Here is an 18,115-nt window from a genome sequence, read left to right as displayed (position 1 = left end):
ACTCAGCTCTCTTCTTCTTGTGTCTGCATAGCTTCGCTGCCTCGATTGCGCTATCTTCAGATTCTCTCGAACCATCTTGATGTTCTCTTCGGCTTCAAGCAAAATATCTGGCCCAAACACCTGCTTCTCTCCAGGCTGATCCCATTGCAACGGAGTTCTGCAACTCCTTCCATACAGCGCTTGAAACGGTGACATCTTCAAACTGGCCTGGTAACTGTTGTTATAGGAAAACTCTGCATAAGGCAATCGCTTGTCCCATCCGGACTGATCTTGCAACGCACAGGCTCTCATCATATCTTCAAGAATTTGATTGGTTCTTTCAGTCTGACCATCTGTCTGCGGGTGATAAGCTGAACTGAAATTCAGATGCGTGCCCAAGGCTTCATGCAACTGCTGCCAGAAATGAGAGGTGAACTGCGTTCCTCTGTCTGACACTATCTTCTTTGGCACACCATGAAGACAAACGATCCGAGACATATACAATTCTGCCAATACTGCACTGTTGTAGTTGGTCTTGACAGGTATGAAGTGGGCTGACTTGGTCAAACGGTCCACTACTACCCAAATGGAATCGTAGCCGGCTTGAGTGCGAGGCAATCCGACTATGAAATCCATGCCAATTTCATCCCATTTCCACTGAGGGATCTGCAACGGTTGCAACAATCCAGCTGGTCTCTGGTGTTCTGCCTTAATTCTTCGACAACTATCGCACATAGCCACATGCTCTGCGATTTCTCTTTTCATTCCGTACCACCAGAATTTCTTCTTCAGATCCTGATACATCTTCTCACTGCCAGGGTGAATCGAATAAGCTGTCTCATGAGCTTCCTTGAGAATCAACTCCCGAATAGACTGGACATTGGGAACACACAAGCGGTCTTTGAACCATACCACACCTTCTGCATCTTCTCGAAAGCCTTTGCCTCTGCCATCTAGAATCAATCGCCGAATCTCACTGATCTTCTCATCATTTTTCTGCGCTTCTTTGATTTCGCGCTCCAAGGTAGGTTCCAATTCAACTGTGACTCCTCGCGAATTGTTCAGAAATCCGAGACTCAACCTGTCAAACTCCTTGGCCAACTCATAAGGCATCGGACGAGCGACCATCAGATTGACTTGACTCTTTCTGCTCAAAGCATCTGCCACTACGTTCGCTTTTCCTGGATGGTAATGGATCTCCAACTCATAATCTTTGATCAACTCTAACCATCTTCGTTGCCTCATGTTCAACTCCGACTGAGTGAATATGTACTTCAGACTCTTGTGGTCTGTGTAAACATCGCATTTCTGTCCATACAGATAGTGCCTCCATGTCTTCAGTGCGTGAACCACTGCTGCCAACTCTAGATCATGGATTGGGTAGTTCTTCTCATGAACCTTCAGCTGTCGGGACGAGTAAGCCACAACTCTTCCCTCTTGCATCAACACGCATCCCAAACCTGTGTAACAAGCATCACAATACACAGAGAAGGGCTTGTGCACATCAGGCAAGACTAGGACAGGCGCTGTTGTCAACTTCTCTTTCAGCGCTTCAAAGGCCTCTTGGCATTTCTGGGTCCACTTGAACTCAACCTTGTTGCCTAGCAACGCTGTCATTGGTTTCGCAATCTTCGAAAACCCTTCAATGAATCGCCGATAATATCCGGCCATTCCAATGAAGCTCTTGATTCCTCTAGCATCTGTTGGCGCTTTCCAGTTTAGAATGTCTGCCACTTTCTTCGGATCCACAGCCAATCCTTCTTTGTTGATTATGTGACCCAAGAACAGGACTTCACTGATCCAGAACTCACACTTGCTCAACTTTGCATACAACTGGTGCTCTCGCAATCTCTGCAATACCATCCTCAAATGATCTGCATGCTCTTCTTCACTTTGAGAATAAACCAGAATGTCATCAATGAATACCACCACGAACTTATCAAGATAATCCATGAATACACTGTTCATCAAGTTCATAAAGAACGCTGGTGCATTGGTCAAACCAAAAGACATCACTGTGAACTCATATAAACCATACTTGGTAATGAATGCCGTCTTCGGAATGTCCGAAGGTCGGATCCTGAGCTGATGATAACCTGACCTCAGATCGATCTTGGAGAACACACTGGCTCCTCTCAACTGGTCGAACAGATCTTCTATTCTGGGCAAAGGATACTTGTTCTTGATCGTGACTTCATTCAAAGCTCGATAATCGATACACATCCTCTTGGTGCCATCTTTCTTCTCCACAAACAAGACAGGGGCGGCCCAAGGCGAGGTGCTTGGCCGGATGTAACCTTTCTCTGACAGCTCATCAATCTGCTTCTTAAGCTCAACCAACTCTGGTCCAGATATTCTGTAAGCTCTCTTAGAGATAGGGGCGGTTCCAGGAAGAAGCTCTATAGCAAATTCAACTTTCCGCTCTGGTGGCATACCCGGTAAATCCTTTGGAAACACATCTGGGAATTCAGACACAACCTTGATACTCTCAATTGGGTCTGCTTCACTGCTATCAACAGCTATCTGATAACAACTTCCTTTCTTTGGCTCAGGCGGGACTAACTCGGTCACCACTTCCTCTCCTAGTGGGGACACCAACTTGATTGTCCTTTTATCACAACTGATAACTGCCTGATACTTATCTAACCAATTCATCCCTAGGATGACATCTATTCCCTGAGTACCCATCACTATAAGGTTGGCGGGAAACGCTATCCCCCTTATTTCCACACTTACATTTAAACAAATGCTATCAGCTCGAATTCTACCACCAGCTGAGTCAATTTGAATAGGGGTTGACATGGTAGTAATTGGAAGATTATGTGCTTCTACCCATGATGCAGTAATGAAAGAATGTGTTGCTCCAGTATCAAATAACACTTCTGCAATATGGGAATCGACTGGGAACATACCTACTGTCATGTCGGGGGTCTCCTGAACTGCTTCAGCCTCCAAGTGGTTCAGTCTTCCATGATTATAGCGCTGCTGAGAGCGGTTGCCTGCTCCAGGCTGAGACACATTTTGCTTTGCTGGGGCATTGGGGCCTGACTGCTGCTGGGCTGCCTTCTTCGGACATTGCATCACCCAATGGCCTTGCTCTCCACAGTGGAAACATGCCCTGTTTCCAACCTGAGCTGGTGCTGCCTGACTGTTCTGCTGATTTGCTGGGGCAGGAAGACGAGGTGTCTGTTGATTCTGCCTCTGAAACTGACCTCCTCCTGACTGATTGCTCTGACGATTCTGGTACTGATGCTGAGGATACTGCCTTTGGAACTGCTGATACTGCTGACGCTGCTGATGCTGCTGAGGTGGACGCTGGTTCTGCCTGAACTGCTGAGGTTGATTGCCTGAGAAACGGGGACGGCTGCTGCTTCCAGGCTGGGGTCCACTGATCTTGCGCTTACGATCTTCCATCTCCTTGCGCTTTCTCTCTGTCATGATTGCTCTGTCAATCAGGTGCTGGAATGTTGGGAAGGTGTGATTCATCAGCTGATACTGCAGAGGGTCAACCAAGCCTCTCAGAAAACGGTATTGTCGCTTGGCATCGGTGTTGACATCTTCGGGAGCGTAGCGAGACAATTGCAGAAACTTGTCCCGGTACTCACTGACAGACGATGACCCTTGCTTAAGGGCCAGGAACTCCTCCTTCTTCACTGTCATCAGACCTGCAGGCACATGGTACTGACGAAAGCTACCTCTGAATTCTTCCCAGGTGATGGTGTCGGGGTTGGCATGGGTGGCGAGGTAAGACTCCCACCATGATTGGGCTGCTCCTCTCAACAGACGGGGACCATACAGAACTTTCTCCCTGTCATCGCACTGAGCGGTATGCAACTCTCGCTCCACAGTGCGCAGCCAATCTTCAGCATCCATAGGGTCAGAAGAATGAGCAAACGTTGGGGGATGACCTCTCATGAATTCAGCACGCTTGTCTCTGGGCATCTGAGGCATCTGAGGCTGAGGTGGAGCCTGCTGCTGCTGCTGCTGAATGGCGGCCAGAGTCTGACCGATGGCTTGAACTGCCTGAGTCTGCATCAGAAACATCTGCTCAATCGACATCGGGGGCGGGGGCGGCAGCTGCTGCTGCTGGGGCGCCTCATCTTGCTGACCGGCTCGCTCCTGCTGAGCACGCCTTCCTCCTCTGCGCCTGTTCTCTGACATCTGCAGAACGCAACCACACATCAGAACTGATCTGGCAAATCTTGCAGCATAAGAAAAGAGAATAGAATTCCTCAACAGCACTGAACAGATGAGCATCTTCACTGATCTCCAACACAGGCCACACAGCTTCTCAGAAAAAGAGGAAAGTAGAATAAAGGTTTTCCCAACTATATAACTAACTTTATTAACATAATAGGTAAACCAAAATGCAGGGGATACCCACACTCTGGTGACAATCATTACAAAGATCCAAACCAATCATAGTTCATCATGACAAACATAAATGCACAGGATATAGCAAACTACCCTGCCTAACTAAGACTAACTAAGACCGAGACTAACGCTAAGACTGAAGCTTCTACGTATATATTTCGTATTAATTACAAGATCCAACTCTAACGATCTATGGCTCTAGAGTTATCTTGGTCTTGCAGGCGGGATTGCCATAAGACTGGTGTCCACGCTGAGGTGAGCGGTACGGGTGCTGAGTCCCGACGGGAGCGGGGGAACCACCATCCAGATAACGACGTTCCGCGCGCTCAGCCCGCAGCTGGGCGATCTCAGCACGAGCCCTACTCAGCTCATCTAATGCATGGTCCAGCTCCGTGTTTAGCACGGCGGCTAGGTTGACTGTGCTGCTCAACCTAGGATTGCCCTCACCGACAGGTGAGACAATCACGCCTCCTGTGCTGCCAGATGAACGGCGGGGGTAATACTTCAGGTCAAGACCGTTAGCTGCCCCACCGAAAACCGAGCAGTAGTGCGAAAGCGCACGCCGTGCAGCATCTTGCATGGCTGCCTCAGCTGAGTCCCGCTCAGAGATAGAATAGTGCTCTGAACAGGCCTCCGCTCCCTGGAGACTGTTCTCCGGGCAGCGCACCAAGCAAGTTGCCTCCCAGCGATCCGGGTAGACCCCGCGACTATGCTGGTAGACCACACAGCGATACTCGACGGACCAAGTATGCCGGTCAAATGCCCGACGTAGCAGGGTGTCGAGCGCATCGTGGAAGTGACACCCGCGAGCAGCGTCGCGAGTGATGGGTCGAGCAACCCATCCTTCCGGCTCAAGGTTAGCAGAGAAGTCGGTGTCGTGGCTCGAGCTGTCGTCGCCATCTCCGTCGTCTGGGTCTCCTCCAGCAGCTACTCCAGAAGCTGGGGCGCCCAGTGGTGGTGCAGGGGGCGCCTCCAGGGGAAGCACAGGGGAGCAGCTCCTCACAGACTCTATCTCCTGGTGGAGCGAGAAGGAAGAGCTCTGCTGCTCCTGTCGTCGACGCTCCTGCTCCTCACGCAGGCGGTGGTGTAGTCTCTCCAAGTGGCTGGACTGTCCGGCCACGGGACGGCGAAGCGGACGCTCAGCAAGGCGGGAGGGTAAGAAGGGGATGACTGACTTTCGTGCAGTGTGTCTAAGTCGAGCCATCTACAAAAGACATCGCAAGCAAAAGGGGTGAGAATAGAATTAATATGACCAGCAAGTAATGAATCATAAATAAATGAAGGATCAGAATAAAACATAATTTTCAGCAAGGTATAATATGTAGTAGAACATAGGTTTGGTCAGTAGGACCAACTTTTGAAGGGATATCAAAGTCAAGGAAGAGACAGAGGTCTATAGTCCTTAGAACGACCATTCTACTCTAGGTTAGCGGTCCTACAGTCAGCACGGCTTTGATACCACTTATGTCACACCCGGTTTTAGAAGGCAAACCGAATGCGAACCATGTACGTGCCAGGATCAGTTATTCACGTACACAGCAGTTACATAACATGGACATCATCACACAGTGCTCAAAATAGTATTAATAAGGGAAATAGTCGATTACATCATACGTCTGAGACGTCCATATAGTTCTTACAATAAATCAAAGTGCGGAAAAGAAACGTAGATAACGCGGCCTTCACAGGCAGCCGACTGGGGGTTGCCGCTAACCCACACCTAGAACTCGTCGTAGTCTTGGAACTCCTGGAAGTCTCCTTCCACAGCTTCATCTTCGCCTGAGCAGTGGTTGCAATGCTGACAACCTGGGGGGGGGTTTGGTGTGTAGAGCAAGGGTGAGTACACATCAACATACTCAGCAAGTATCCTGTTTGGCTGTAGTGGACTAGCTTTATGTGGGGATAAGTCAAGCAGTTGCTTTTAGTTGGTCAGATTATTATTTACTAGTAGAAAGCCAAGTTTTAGCATTAACCCAAGTTATTAACCCGATGTACCCTTTCCAAACGGAAAGAATACCACTTACCAATACCATAATCATAACCAGAACCATCAATCTCATAACCACCTGTACCACAATGTCTCTGATCAAGTACCACTAATCACTGGAGCTCCCTTGGCCGCTCATAACCGTGAGCACGGCTGATATATCAGTTTCATAACACTCTGCAGAGGTTGTGCACTTTACCCACAAGCCGTGATTCCCTCTTGCCTCGGGCCGATCAAACCCTTAAACACTACCAAGGTGAATAGGCAGGGTTTCACTACGTAGCCTTTACAAAGATTCCCCGGGACTGTAGCCACCCGTTAGGTTTCCTAAATGCACCGCACTCCTCCCCAAGGGGCGAACCCAAACTTGGCAGAGCGAGCCGCATACACCGAGCCCCATTGACGGCACGACGGCTAAGTGAACTACATCCCGGATCCTCTAATTATTCAGCTAAGGGCACCCCATTCCACCCTCATGGTTGCACTGTTTTCCCGGGCGGTCATCCATAGAACAGGTCCTTACGGAGAGGCACTCGAGAAACCGCTCGAGTCCCCTTGAAAACCACAAGTATGATCATAAAGAAGAACGGGAAAACAGCGTATCATAGATAACCACATCATGTTCATTGATTAGAGTTGAGCAATAGCATAAAGCTAAACAGTAATAATCCAACCCAGATAGGTAAACAAGGACATGGATAACAAAAGCTAGTCAATCCTTAGGCATAAATGTGTAAGCGGGAGGTGAATTAAATAATGAATAGGACAGAGATAGGTCAAAGGACACTTGCCTCCACCAACCGACTGCTGCTCAGGGGCTTCTCCTGCGAATTCCTCGGGCTCTTCGACCGAATCGTTCTCTATGCGAGCGCAAACATACATACATCCATCCACATATTTAATACAAAAGAACAGTACACCATACAAGATAACAAATAAAGCGAATATGCATCAAGTATGACATTCGATATCGCATTTGTTATGGTTAGAAAGAAACAGGAAAGGGTCTCGCAGGGGGTTAAATCTTATGCACTAATGACACAATTGGTTTTTAACAAAATAATTCTGTTATATATATTTATATATACTAATGGAAACCTAATCACTTTTAGTTGATCAACATTGCACAGGGTAAACAATTAACTACGTGAATCAATAGCATAACGGAATTTTAAATTAAACTTCCTATTTTCCCATAGCATGAACAGTGATTAGCCTACTTAAAATACAGTAATTATAATCACAGAAAGTAAATAAAATAAAATAAAAAATAAATAAAAAAAACAGAGGGGGGGGCGGTTGAACCGGCCCTAGGGGCGGTTGAACCGGCCCGGGGGCAGGCGGCCGAGCTGGGGCGGCCGAGCGCGGGGGGGGCGGCCGAGCTGGGGCCGGGGGCGGCTGAGCCGGGGCCGAGGCCGGCTGAACCGGCCCGGGACAGGGGGGCGCGGCCAGGGGGCCAGGCGGCCGGGGCGCGGGCTAGGGGCGGCTGGCGGCCGGGCGGGGCGCGGCTGGGGGCGGCCAGCGGCCGGGCCAGGGCGGCCAGGGGAGCGGCCGGGGCGGGCCAGCGGCGGCCGGGGCCGGCTGGGCGCGGCCGAGGGCCGGCCAGCGGCGGCCAGGGGCCACGGCGGGGCTGGGGCGGCTGCCGGCGCGGCCAGGGGGCGCGCGGGGGTGGGGAGAGAAGAGGGGAGGGAGGAGAGGGAGGAGGGGGAGGGGGCTCACCGGCGGGGATCGACGGCGAGGGGCGGCCGGCGGCAGGGGGCGGCGCGGCGGCCTAGGGTAGGGGGCAGGGGCGGCGGCGGCTTAGGGCAGGGGTAGGGGCGGCGCTAGGGAGAGAATGAGAGAAAATGAGAGGGAGAGGGAGAGGGTTTGGGGAAAAAGGGGAGGTGGGGGGGGGGGCGGCTTGGGCCAATTGGGCCCAAGGGGGGGGGCGCCAGGGGGCGGCTGGGCCGGCCGGGGTCGGCCCAGGGCGCGGGAGAGAGAGAGAAAGGGGAGAGAGAAAGAGAGAGAAAGAAAGATAAAAGATTTTCCGCTTGTTCTCGAAATCCGATCTTTCTATATGAATGCATTTGCACTTTCAAAGCAATCAAAAGAAATGCAAGGTTCGGCATGGTGCATCAAACAACATAAAGTATTTAGGGTTTTTCTTACACGGGAAATCCAAACCGAATCCCGCTAGAACTTTGGAAAAGGTCAAGGTTTAGCGAGGGGAAAAAGAAAAAGAAAAGGTAACGCCCGAATTTTGGCGAGTAAAGAAAGAAAAAATTCAACTGCAAAAATTCGGGGCGTTACAAGGATGCTTCGCATGTGGGGAGAAGGGCCACTTCAGGGACAACTGTCCAAATATGGCCAAGCCCAAAAAGGAGAGGAGCAAAGGCAAGGCGCTAACAAGTGTTAGAACTTGGGATGATTCTTCAAGTGAAGATGAACCTCCAAGAACGCGCAGCCATCGGTCCTCGTCACGATCATCACGGTCATCACACAAATGCCTTATGGCAAGAGGTAACAAAAGCATTCCATCCTCTAGTGATGAAAGTAGTAGTGATGATGAAGGTGAGGGAAAGCCCTCTCTAGATGAGCTTGCGGAAGCCGTAGAATTTTTCCAGGATGTTTGCACTAAGCAAAAAGCTCAACTTAAAACTTTGAAAAATAAGTTGGTTAGTTCTCAAAATGATTACAAAGGTTTGCTAGAAAAATTTGAAACTTTTGCAAACTTAAATAATGAGCTATCAACTAAAATTGAGCTATTAGAATCTAGTGCTCCATCCACTGCTACCGATGATAGCCTTATTAAAAAGAATGAAAAACTTAAGGCTAAGTTAGCTAGCTCCCAAGAAGCTATTGAAAATTTGCTAGAGAAAATGGAAATTCTTAGCATACACAACAATGAGCTAACTACTAAGCTAGAAAACATTGGTAGCACCCCAGCAGCATCTTTAGTTGAAATACCTGAAATAATTAAGAAAGATGCTTCTACTTCCTGCTTTGATTTAATTGATGATTCTAACCCCTGCAACCAAGTCGTTGTTGAGAATATTGTTGTAGAGACATGTACGGATGAGGTTGCAAAGGAAAATGAACAATTAAAGCAAGAAGTGGCTCGCCTTGGCAAGGCTTTGTATGACAAGAAAGGCAAAGCCAAACAAATCCAACCTCCACAGGATAACACCACTGCAGGAGTGAACAAGCCTATGGAGGGAGAAACTGTGATTTGTAGGCTATGCCACAAGGAAGGCCACAAGTCTTTCCAATGCAAGGCGATGACCGGGGATAAACAAAGACAAAAGCTCAAACAAAAGCCATCAAGCAAAATCTCAAACACCTACATCAAAAAGGTGAACAAAAAGGATGCTACACCATATTTGATCAAGAAGAAAAATAATGGAAAGGTGATAGCAATCAAGGCCAACAAGCAAGCCAACAAAGGAAAGGGGGCCAAACGCATATGGGTGCCAAAGGAGATAATTTCAACCATGAAAAGCATCAAGAAGGTTTGGATCCCGAAAGGGAAGTGAGTGGACCGAAGGTCCACGGGAAATTTGGAGACTTGGCAAGTTTGGGATGTATATCATGGGATACATCATATAGGATCAAGTTTATTGCCAAGTGGGTTAGTGAAAATTTTGGACCCAAATTTCCCACCCATGACTAAGGTAACTAGTTTTATTGTATTCTTCGTTTTTTTAGATATGCGTATCTATTTACCTTTTATCTAGTTTACCTTTCTTGCCTAGTATTACTTTTGTTATGTACTTTTGTTTAAAATCATGCATACTAGGTAAATCATATGGTAGGATTGCTTGTTTTTAATTCATATACTTAAGCAAACCTATATGGCTTAAAATGTTTAGTTAAAGCACGACACATAGCTTTTATATCACTCCATAGTAAATGATGCATCAATTGAAAATTTTGATTTCTACAAGTTGTATCATTTAACTTATATGTACCAAAGTTGGGATTATAGATAATTTGCCCCTCTTGATATCAAATCAAAGTGCATGTCTCCTACAAGTATTCAAAACTTGTATGCACACCTTTATGGGGAGGTTACTCTATAATCTAACACTTTGAGACTAACACCTTTTCAAGTCTATTTCATGTGATAGTCTCATTGTAAGGAAAATAAAGTCCCCAGATAAAGACAACAATCTTCCACTGCAAAATCTCCAAGAACTCTCATGTCTCTCAAGCTCGCCATTGATCTTCAATTGGTATCTTTTGAGACTACATTCAGTATCGTTTACATGTCTTCTCCAATATTTGATTAGACTATATTTCATATCATATGCTTCCATGTTGCAAAAATGCATAAGTAGTTAACTCATATTCTGTTACCTATGCATAAGGGAAGCTAGTCTTTTCAAATCATGTCTTGCACCTCTAATTTTTCACATGCTTTTTCCTAAGTAGAGGATCTCTGTCAGGGGGAGTATTTCTTCATCTCTAAAGGGGGAGAAAAACTCTTTCTAAAGGAGAATACTCATTTAGGGGGAGTAATCTTTTGAGGAACTCCTACCAGTGGTATCATTCATGGCTTAATTTAATATCCTTCTAGTGATATCATTTGATACAATTCTTGTTGAGGGCAAGCTTTTATTTACTTCCTACATGCTTTTAATGTCTTCCTTTTCGGTGGTTGATGCCAAAGGGGGAGAAGTTTAGGGACCAAAGCAATGAAAACTATATCAAACACCAAACACCACCAATTTAAATAGCCAAAAGGCCCGGGGTCCATTTTCCTTACAGCGGGTTTTGGCTCAAATAGATTTTAGCATAAAACGTGAGCTAAAACAGCGTAAATGAGTACATAATTTAGCGTAAATCGTATACATGTTTCGTAACAGCAAATGAGGCCTGAATTACAGCGTGAAAATCGCGTGCGACCGATTGAGCGCGGGTTCTGGCTCGAATGGATTTCAGCGTAAATTGTGAACCAAAACAACGTAAATGAGTATAAATTTTAACGTAAATCGTTCAACTGTTTCATAATAACGAATGTAAACCGAATGTATCTCTCAGCGCATGAGGTTGTCATAAAATGCATCAAAAAAATTTGTAAATTGGTGTAAGATACAACAAGTGATCTGAGGTAATTGTAGCGTAAAATGCAAGCTAACCATCTACAGTCAGATTTTGCAATAAGATATAAGAGATAATTATTCCTATACTCAACTATGATAATGTCGTGTTTACATTTTAGCTGTTGGTACATACACACAAAACTCTGTTTCACCATAACACCACTGTTAGCAAAAAAACTGAGTTCAAAAGGCTCTTCCAGCTTTCCTAATGTGGAGAAAACCACCGAGGTCCATATCTGCAAATGTAACATGAACTGTTAAGATGATCTTTCCTTGTTAATATGTCTTTTCAAGTTTGTTATGACTAACATAACCTAAAGTCTAAACTGAATGCAAACTTGAGTTAGAAGATCAGATTGGTGGTCTACGTGTTTACAAAGCGGAGCATACGCGCGATCTAGTAATTGGGCGTAATAGCGTATTCAAATTAGCATAAAAACACATATTTAGGAAATAAAAATTACAGAGGTGGATCATGCATGCTGGTTACAGTAAGTAGGGCTAGATGGCTGACTTATTGATGCATGTTCATGTAAGGAAGCAGAAGCATCAGATGTCGCGCTATGGCTGGCTCGCTAGCATCGACTCATGATGGGTCGCGCCCACACTGGTGGCACCTGGATTGCTGTAAAACACATTAAAAAGTGTCATAAATTTAGCGTAAAACGCAGTAAGACTGTTTTTAATGTCAGATCACAGATGAAAAAATCTGTTCACCCTTTGTTCCACGCACATGGATGCTTATTCATGTTTTATCTCAAAGTGGTGACAACTAGTATGAAGTGATAGTTTTGTCCTCATTTTTAAAAGCATCGTCTCTACACCTAGTAAGAAGTATCGAGGCTGCATTATTGTTTACTTAAACCTTGAGAAGTAGACTCAACAATTTAGTACGTAAGATAACCTTGCTTAAATACTACTTTTAAAAATATGTCACCTGTAAGGGTAATTTGCCGTGAAGTGCATAAAAAATAACCTTTGTTAAAGACCACTTTTAAAGACTACAGCTAAGTGCATATGGCTCCTATTGCAAATTCTTGGTGAGGTTCCAATGAAGCATACAATCCGTAAAGGGATTACAACATTGAATCTCTGTTACTACGATTGACCGTTTTCCAATTGAACATTATATTGGAGTGTAAAATTAAGAAAAAAATGCTCAAACCTGAAGCCCTGAACACGTAAAGCAACACAGGCAGCGTTGTCAAGGATGAATGGAGGGGCGACGCGGTTCTGGATAACTGCAATATAGGAGATAACTGCAACAGGAATATGGGATGTAAGTCAACCAACATGTTTCACAATGTAAATAAAAAATTTAGTAATTTGTTACATTCAGATTCAGATACAAGTTGTTCATAATTAAATAATATAGATATAATCATAAAAACAGTGAAGAACTGAAACTAGCACAAGCATTTTTTTCATGAAGTCTAATTATATGCATTTTTTCTTAATATAGAAATAGGATGTGTTAATATGTAGTCTACCAAAATCGAGTCATGACAATATTTGACATTATCTCAGAACAGTTTGGAAAGTACAAGTTAGATCCACACCTTTAGATTATCATAGCCACATCTCAGAACATGTTTACAACACCCTTTCGAGCACTCCGTACGTCTTTAGGTTCATCAACACAATGTGTTAACGCCACCTAACGGGCAAGATATTACCAATGCCCATGATTGACATGATAATTCACAAAGAGTAGGCCATGAAAAAAAGTACAATGCACTTAAAAAATGTCTGAAGCCCTTAATTCCAATTTCCCTGACGCGGTCAAAAGGGGAAAAGAAAATGAACAAATCCTTGGTTGCAACTATACTGATACGTCCAATGGAACATGCATCATCTGAAGATGAAAAACAAGAACATTCACCTATTGCAGACCCTATTCATCCACCAAGGGTCGCAATGCTGACAAGCTTGGCTATGTAGCAGCAGCATTCAGAGCCTATTGGCAACATTCAGAGCCTGCCTGCAAGTAACAGCAGCACAAGCAGCCAGGAGTCGTCGATGCCTACCTCCCGGAGCAGTCGAGACAGGTGCGATGAGGACGACCCCGCCTTGTACCCATCAGTTTCGGCGGTGGCAACATCCGCTTCCTTGTCGCCGGCCTTGTGATGGGGTTGGGGCTGGTCACCGGCGACGGCGGGGTCGCTGGGTGGGGGTGCTGGCGCTGGCTGGGAAGGCGGCGAGGGGTTCCAATATGATGAATCACGAAGCCACAAACCATGGGAGTCCGCGTCGTCGGGGAGGGGGGAAGATGAGACATAACTCGGGCCGCGAGGCTGCGCCCCGCGTGAACGCGACCACCTCTTCGCTGACCCCCGCTGCCTCCTCCACAGTCGTTGTCGCCTTCAGGGAAGAGGAGTGAGGAAGCGATCTTGGCAAGATCCGTATGGCCAGCTGGTAGCCTAGGAGCCGCGTGGAACCATCCCGCGATCTCCGGCGCAGGGCGCCTTCGCCTCCGTGGGGAGGGTGACGCACGGAGCAGGGCGGTGTGGATCGACATGCAGGCCGATGAGGCGTTCCCCGGAGGCCTGGTACTCGGCGATGGCGGCGATGGCTAGGGTTTGGATTGGCGTGAGGAGAGAGGGGATGAGGGCGGTTGACGATCTGGTGTGATCCCGTAGGGTGAATGAGGCTAGCGTTTGGGCTCTTTCAGTTGGGCCTCGGACCTCTGCATGTTATGTTCAGTTGAAAAGGCGGTGCAGCCTAACCTCTAGACTAGAATGACTAGGGCTTCCTCCATTATAGAGAGCCTAGGGCTCTTAATACATAAACTATATATATATATATATATATATATATATATATATATATATATATATATATATATATATATATATATATATATATATATATATATATATAGTCGAGGTATAAAGGGCCTATGCAACCTAGAGTCTCTTGATCGGTTTTTTATGTGCAAGAGACATTTAACAAATTACTGTATTATATAATAAGGTGTCTTTTAAAACAATTATATTTGTTAAGGGACATTGTATATATGGAGAGTCGTGTAGAGACGAACTCTTGGCGAAGAACCTAGACTCTTGTATTTGTTACATTTAACCCTTAGATCGACACCCCCTCAAGAGACAGGGTGTTATCTCCGATGAGTGGTCGAACGACGTACGTACGTGTACATGCATGACAGGAGGCCTCTCTGATTAGAAACTAGATCGTGCGGCCTGTGGTGTAGTGCACGTGGTGGGTCTTTGGCAAAGAAAATGGCAGAGATTTTCACCTGGTGGAAAGGAATCATTGATCAGACTCTTGAAATGCACTGCGGTCGTGGTCAACGAACAACTCTCTCAGTCTCAGCACAAAGTCGTGCCAAGTGTGTGCATGCGCAGGACGACGTGGTTTTGATTGGCTGCTCCTAATCCTAACTAACCGCCCACGCGTGAGGACGTGAGGTTATAATAACGTGTGCTGCTCTCCTATAGCTAATCGCAACGCACTCGCCGACGCGAGACGTGCTGCTCTTCCGTGTGCCGTGCAAACGTGGCTAAAGAGACGGACGTGTGCTAGAGTAGATGCATGCTGCTGCTGCCTGTCTCCACGAGGAGCACTACGTCCCTCGCGAATTCCGCGCGCGCGACGACCGTGACGCGAGAACCACCATGGCCCAGGAGAGCATCACTGCCTCTCAGTCTCAGAAGATGAAACAAAGGAGCGGTTGCAGGAAGACGGGCGGTGGCGTCGATCGAGTGGGCGCGCGGTGACCGACATGCTTCCTATATATGCATGCGTGCTCGTTGGTGGAGTCCAAGCGCAAGTTAACACCACACCACCATCCCCGCTTGGATCACCTGGAGCTTCCGGGCCACTCACCCACCCATCCTGCACAGGCTGACCCATCTATCTTTCCGAAAGGGTGGTGTAGCGGCGAGCTCGGAGAGGTCTGGTCAGGTCGCTACGAGCGCTTTGCATGATTGCCTCCTTTACGATCCATCTTCTGACGGATACGTGGAATCAACCGGCTTGCGTGTGCCCTCCTTTTTTTTTTTGCAGGGATCGAGTGCGAGCGAGGCCGATCTGTCTGCAGTGCACGCAGCAGCAAACCAAAGGTGAGCAGTAAGATGATGAGACGTACGTGGCCGTCACTAGTTCCCGGTCGATCATGGGCATTATCTTATCTATCATCTATCTATCTACCTCTTGTGTTGTGTCTGGTCCCTATTTAATCGTGCGTGCATTCGGGGCTTCACTAGCTTTCAGGCAATGTTTCTGCATTGCGTGCGCGTGACTGCATCTTCCGTTTTCAGAGCTCAGAGTTTTCGTTGTTTGTTTCGGATGACGACCTGTCGCACCGCGAACGCAGCCGCCGTCGTCCGTCTCCTGCTGCTGTGCTCTTTCTGCGCCGCCGCCGCCATTGCCTGCGACCCTCCTAGTACGTGATTGCATCCACGCGTCCTACACTTACACGTACTGTGTTCTTCGTCTGCGGCAGAGCCCGAGACTTGCATTAGTTCTCCTGTAATCTCTCTCTGCTACTGCTGTTTCCAGATGGCGCCAAGTTCGGGTACACCGGCTCCGTCGGTCCCGACCACTGGGGCGCACTGAGCCCCAGCTTCAGGCAGTGCGCGACAGGGACGAAGCAGTCCCCGATCGACATCTCCACGGCCCAGGCGGTCTCCAACCCGGCGCTGCAGCCGCTCCACAGGGACTACACCGTGGCCAACGCCACCCTCGTCGACAACGTCGTCAACGTCGCGGTCTGTCGTTGCCTGTTTTTGTTTGTTTGTTTTTTTTTTTTCAAACACAATGCTGCGCCGCGGATCGAATTGTATTATTGTACGACTGCCGGGCCCGTCGATCGATGTGTCTCCAATAATTTCTCCGCCGGTGCATGATGCACGCAGCTGCGCTTCGACGGCGACGGCGGCGCCGGGAGCGTGAGCGTCGGCGGGAAGCTGTACACGCTGAAGCAGGTGCACTGGCACTCGCCTTCCGAGCACACCGTCGACGGCCGCCGGTTCCCCGTCGAGCTCCACATGGTCCACGCCAGCGACGACGGCAACGTCACCGTGGTGGCCATGCTCTACCGGTTTGGCAGGCCGGATCCTTTGCTCTGGCAGGTACTGAATCTACCATATGCATTAATGCATCCTCGTCGTCGTCGTCGTTGGCGGCATAGCATCTTCGACGATAGTAACCGCCGACTCTGCGTTTAAACTTGGTCTGTTCGCGGACGACGCGCGGCGGCACAGATCCAGGACAAGCTGGCCGCGCTGCACGCGGAGGGCTGCAGAGCGGACAAGGGCGCTCCGGTCGCCGCCGGAGACGTCAGCCTGTGGTCGCTCAGGCTCTACTCCCACACGTACTACCGCTACGTCGGGTCGTTCACCACGCCGCCCTGCACCGAGAACGTCATCTGGAGCGTCCTGGCCCAGGTAAGAGAAGAAGGCCCCCCCCCCCCCCCCCCCCCCCCCCCCCCCCCCTTGCGTGCTACAGATCGGTCACGCGCACTGCACTGCGTTTACGGTCTCTCTCTGGAACACCAACAGGTGAGGGAGATGACGGTGGACCAGGCCGCCGCCCTGATGGCGCCCCTGGAGCAAGCTTACAGGCGCAACAACAGGCCGACGCAGCCGAGGAACGGCCGCGTCGTCCAGGTCTACCGCAACGGGTTCATCAACAAGAAGACGGCGCCGTAGCCGTGCCATGCGCTGCCCCGTATGCGTGGCCTGGTCCTTGGTGGCGACGCCAAGTCCTCTGGGTTACTTGTCAGTTGTTTCTCGTCGAAGTCTTTGTGTTCTTCTGCACTTGTTCTGCCGCCGGTTTTGGTGCTCTCGGGACTGAATGTTCGTCAGTGGGTCTGTGGGTTTAGCTAGGTTAGGAGATTTAAGCTGTTTAGTTTCTGCAAAATCTATCCTCCTTATCTGTTAGTAATGATTAGCATGTTGTTGGTCGACGCATGATCTTCATTGCAGCGAATAACGTAACAGATAGACGCAATCATCTAAGAGCATCCTCTAAATTATTATTTACAGAGTCATTTGCATAAAATCATTTTATATATTTTTTCAATCTCCAACATCTTTTCAATATTTTCTTTGTAGTCTAGAGAGACATTCATATTTTCTACGTTTTGCTAGCTAGAAACCTGTAATAGAAGATGACTATATTAGATATAACAATTTAGATAGGCTGTTGGAAGACATTTTTTTTACAAAAAATCTCTTTATATCAATTACAAAAAATATAAATAGTCTTTTAGAGCTGCTCTAAAGCCTGACACAACGAAATGGAGAGAGAAAAGATAAAATGGATAAAAGATGTATTTTTTATTGATTAGACATTAGATACCTTAACGGGTCATGATTCTCTTATCTTGTAAACAGTTGAGTGGGTGGACTTAGGTCAACTCCAGCAACGTTGTGCATAAGAGTGTTTATAACACTGTTTTGCGCTGTAGATATACTGTTTATAGAGAGAGGTTTGAAATAGGGAGTTGAATAAGAAGTGAGATAGGAAGTATGCCGGAGATAGTCTTATGCCATTAGGAACAACTCCAAAAATGCATCTGACAAGATTAATTTTTAAAAACGAAATTTGAAACAAATTGTCGGCGTTTTGGACCTGCGAGGACCCTCAACCGACCAGTGAATTTGACGCTGCGTGTCCCTACCCAGATGGGTTGATGCAAGATGAAACACGAGAGGGAGGATAAGGCTTA

General features: G+C 47.6%; 1 protein-coding gene and 1 long non-coding RNA gene across 4 annotated transcripts; one reads left to right on the top strand and one right to left on the bottom strand.

The window, feature by feature from the left end:
• Positions 1-11,349: 11,349 nt before the first annotated feature.
• On the bottom strand, positions 11,350-14,131 carry LOC103646498 (uncharacterized). Of its 2 annotated transcripts, none has more exons than XR_002269020.2 (4): positions 12,981-14,131; positions 12,587-12,680; positions 11,936-12,046; positions 11,350-11,657 (listed from the first exon to the last, which is right to left on the bottom strand). It is a non-coding gene; the product is annotated as an uncharacterized lncRNA (long non-coding RNA). The 2 variants fall into 2 exon arrangements; XR_002269021.3 differs by having other exon boundaries at positions 13,449-14,105.
• A 954-nt stretch (positions 14,132-15,085) lies between these two features.
• On the top strand, positions 15,086-17,482 carry LOC100274185 (Alpha carbonic anhydrase 1 chloroplastic). 2 transcript variants are annotated; one of them, NM_001148559.2, is made up of 7 exons: positions 15,086-15,335; positions 15,448-15,503; positions 15,702-15,826; positions 15,943-16,151; positions 16,299-16,514; positions 16,647-16,829; positions 16,944-17,482. In NM_001148559.2, exons 1-7 carry the CDS (start codon positions 15,177-15,179, stop codon positions 17,091-17,093), a joined length of 1,098 nt encoding a protein of 365 aa, NP_001142031.1. In that variant the 5' UTR covers positions 15,086-15,176; the 3' UTR covers positions 17,094-17,482. The 2 variants fall into 2 exon arrangements, with proteins under 2 accessions (NP_001142031.1, XP_008667592.1); XM_008669370.3 differs by having other exon boundaries at positions 15,194-15,345; positions 16,944-17,457.
• Positions 17,483-18,115: the final 633 nt, after the last annotated feature.

Source organism: Zea mays, chromosome 2 (assembly GCF_902167145.1).
Source record: "Zea mays cultivar B73 chromosome 2, Zm-B73-REFERENCE-NAM-5.0, whole genome shotgun sequence".
NCBI lineage: Eukaryota > Viridiplantae > Streptophyta > Magnoliopsida > Poales > Poaceae > Zea > Zea mays.
Note: the sequence above shows the minus strand (reverse complement) of the source record. Positions and strands in the feature narration are given on the sequence as shown.